The sequence below is a fragment of the Perkinsus marinus genome, assembly GCF_000006405.1.
Source record: "Perkinsus marinus ATCC 50983 genomic scaffold scf_1104296935580, whole genome shotgun sequence".
In the NCBI taxonomy this organism is placed as follows: domain Eukaryota; phylum Perkinsozoa; order Perkinsida; family Perkinsidae; genus Perkinsus; species Perkinsus marinus.
The window spans coordinates 1-998 of NW_003214369.1; the positions used below are offsets into that span (position 1 = coordinate 1).

Here is a 998-nt window from a genome sequence, read left to right on the forward strand (position 1 = left end):
ATAGACTTGGGTTTTCAGAAGGAAGACTAGGAATCACCGGACCAGAAGCATCGTCAATTAGCATGTCACCATCTTGAGGGCTACGAACTTCTCCAACCTCTGGTAGTGGTTGTAGCACATCAGTATCATCTTGAGCAACCCAATATGCCGAAGGTTGAGGCTGATGTAGCCTATCATGAGAAGGAGAACCCATCTCAGCGACATATGACGAAACTTCATCGGAATCTGCAAAATGATCCAAAGGGTCTTCTTGCAATACCGGATCCGTTCTAGGGATTTCCTTGAAAGGATACAAGGGAACCCTTGGAGCTTCATCAGCAGGAGGTTCCATTCTCACAATGTTGAGCTGAACCGGTATCATTTCTGGTTGAACTGGATCTGCCAATATATAGTCGGTAGAAATGACCTTCTCCTGTAGATCTGGGAAATGTCGAACTACCACCGTCTTGTTATTAGATCCAGCAACAAACTTGAAAATGTACCAGTCTGCCTGCCATTTAGGAAGCAACTTACGGGCCGGAGCATTATTGCCATGGAAAATCTTCAGGCGAACCCGTTGACCAACATAATGTCGTCGATGAGGAGGTTGTCTTAAGGCTGCCAGACGGTATGAAGCACCATTAGCAGTAGCCCATTCATCCATAACATCATCAATTTTGGCACGTGCCCGGGCCAAATAGGCTGCATAGCTCTCAGGATCATGCATCAAAGATGAGTATTGATATAGACTTGGCAATAGTATTTGAGGAGCTTCTCTTCCAAACATAAGATAGAAGGGGGTAAATCCAGTGGCCGAATGAGGAGTCGAATTATATTGCCATACGACGCCTCGTAGGTGGCCTTGCCAATCCCCTATGGTCTGAGTAGCCGTTCTGAGCAAGTTCAAAATGGTAGAATTGAAACGTTCCACATGACCATTTGAGCTCGGATGATGCGGAGTAGACCGTACCTTAGTAACCCCCAAAATCTTCATACATCATGAAAGATTTCACTCTCAA

At 45.5% G+C, this 998-nt stretch overlaps 1 protein-coding gene across 1 annotated transcript; it reads right to left on the minus strand.

Moving 5' to 3' along the window:
• On the minus strand, positions 1-801 carry Pmar_PMAR010001 (hypothetical protein; the record flags this gene model as incomplete). The annotated part of the gene is made up of 1 exon (XM_002783878.1): positions 1-801. A coding segment is annotated over exon 1 (766 nt), but the record flags the coding sequence as incomplete, so codon positions are not given.
• Between the last annotated feature and the right edge of the window lie 197 nt (positions 802-998).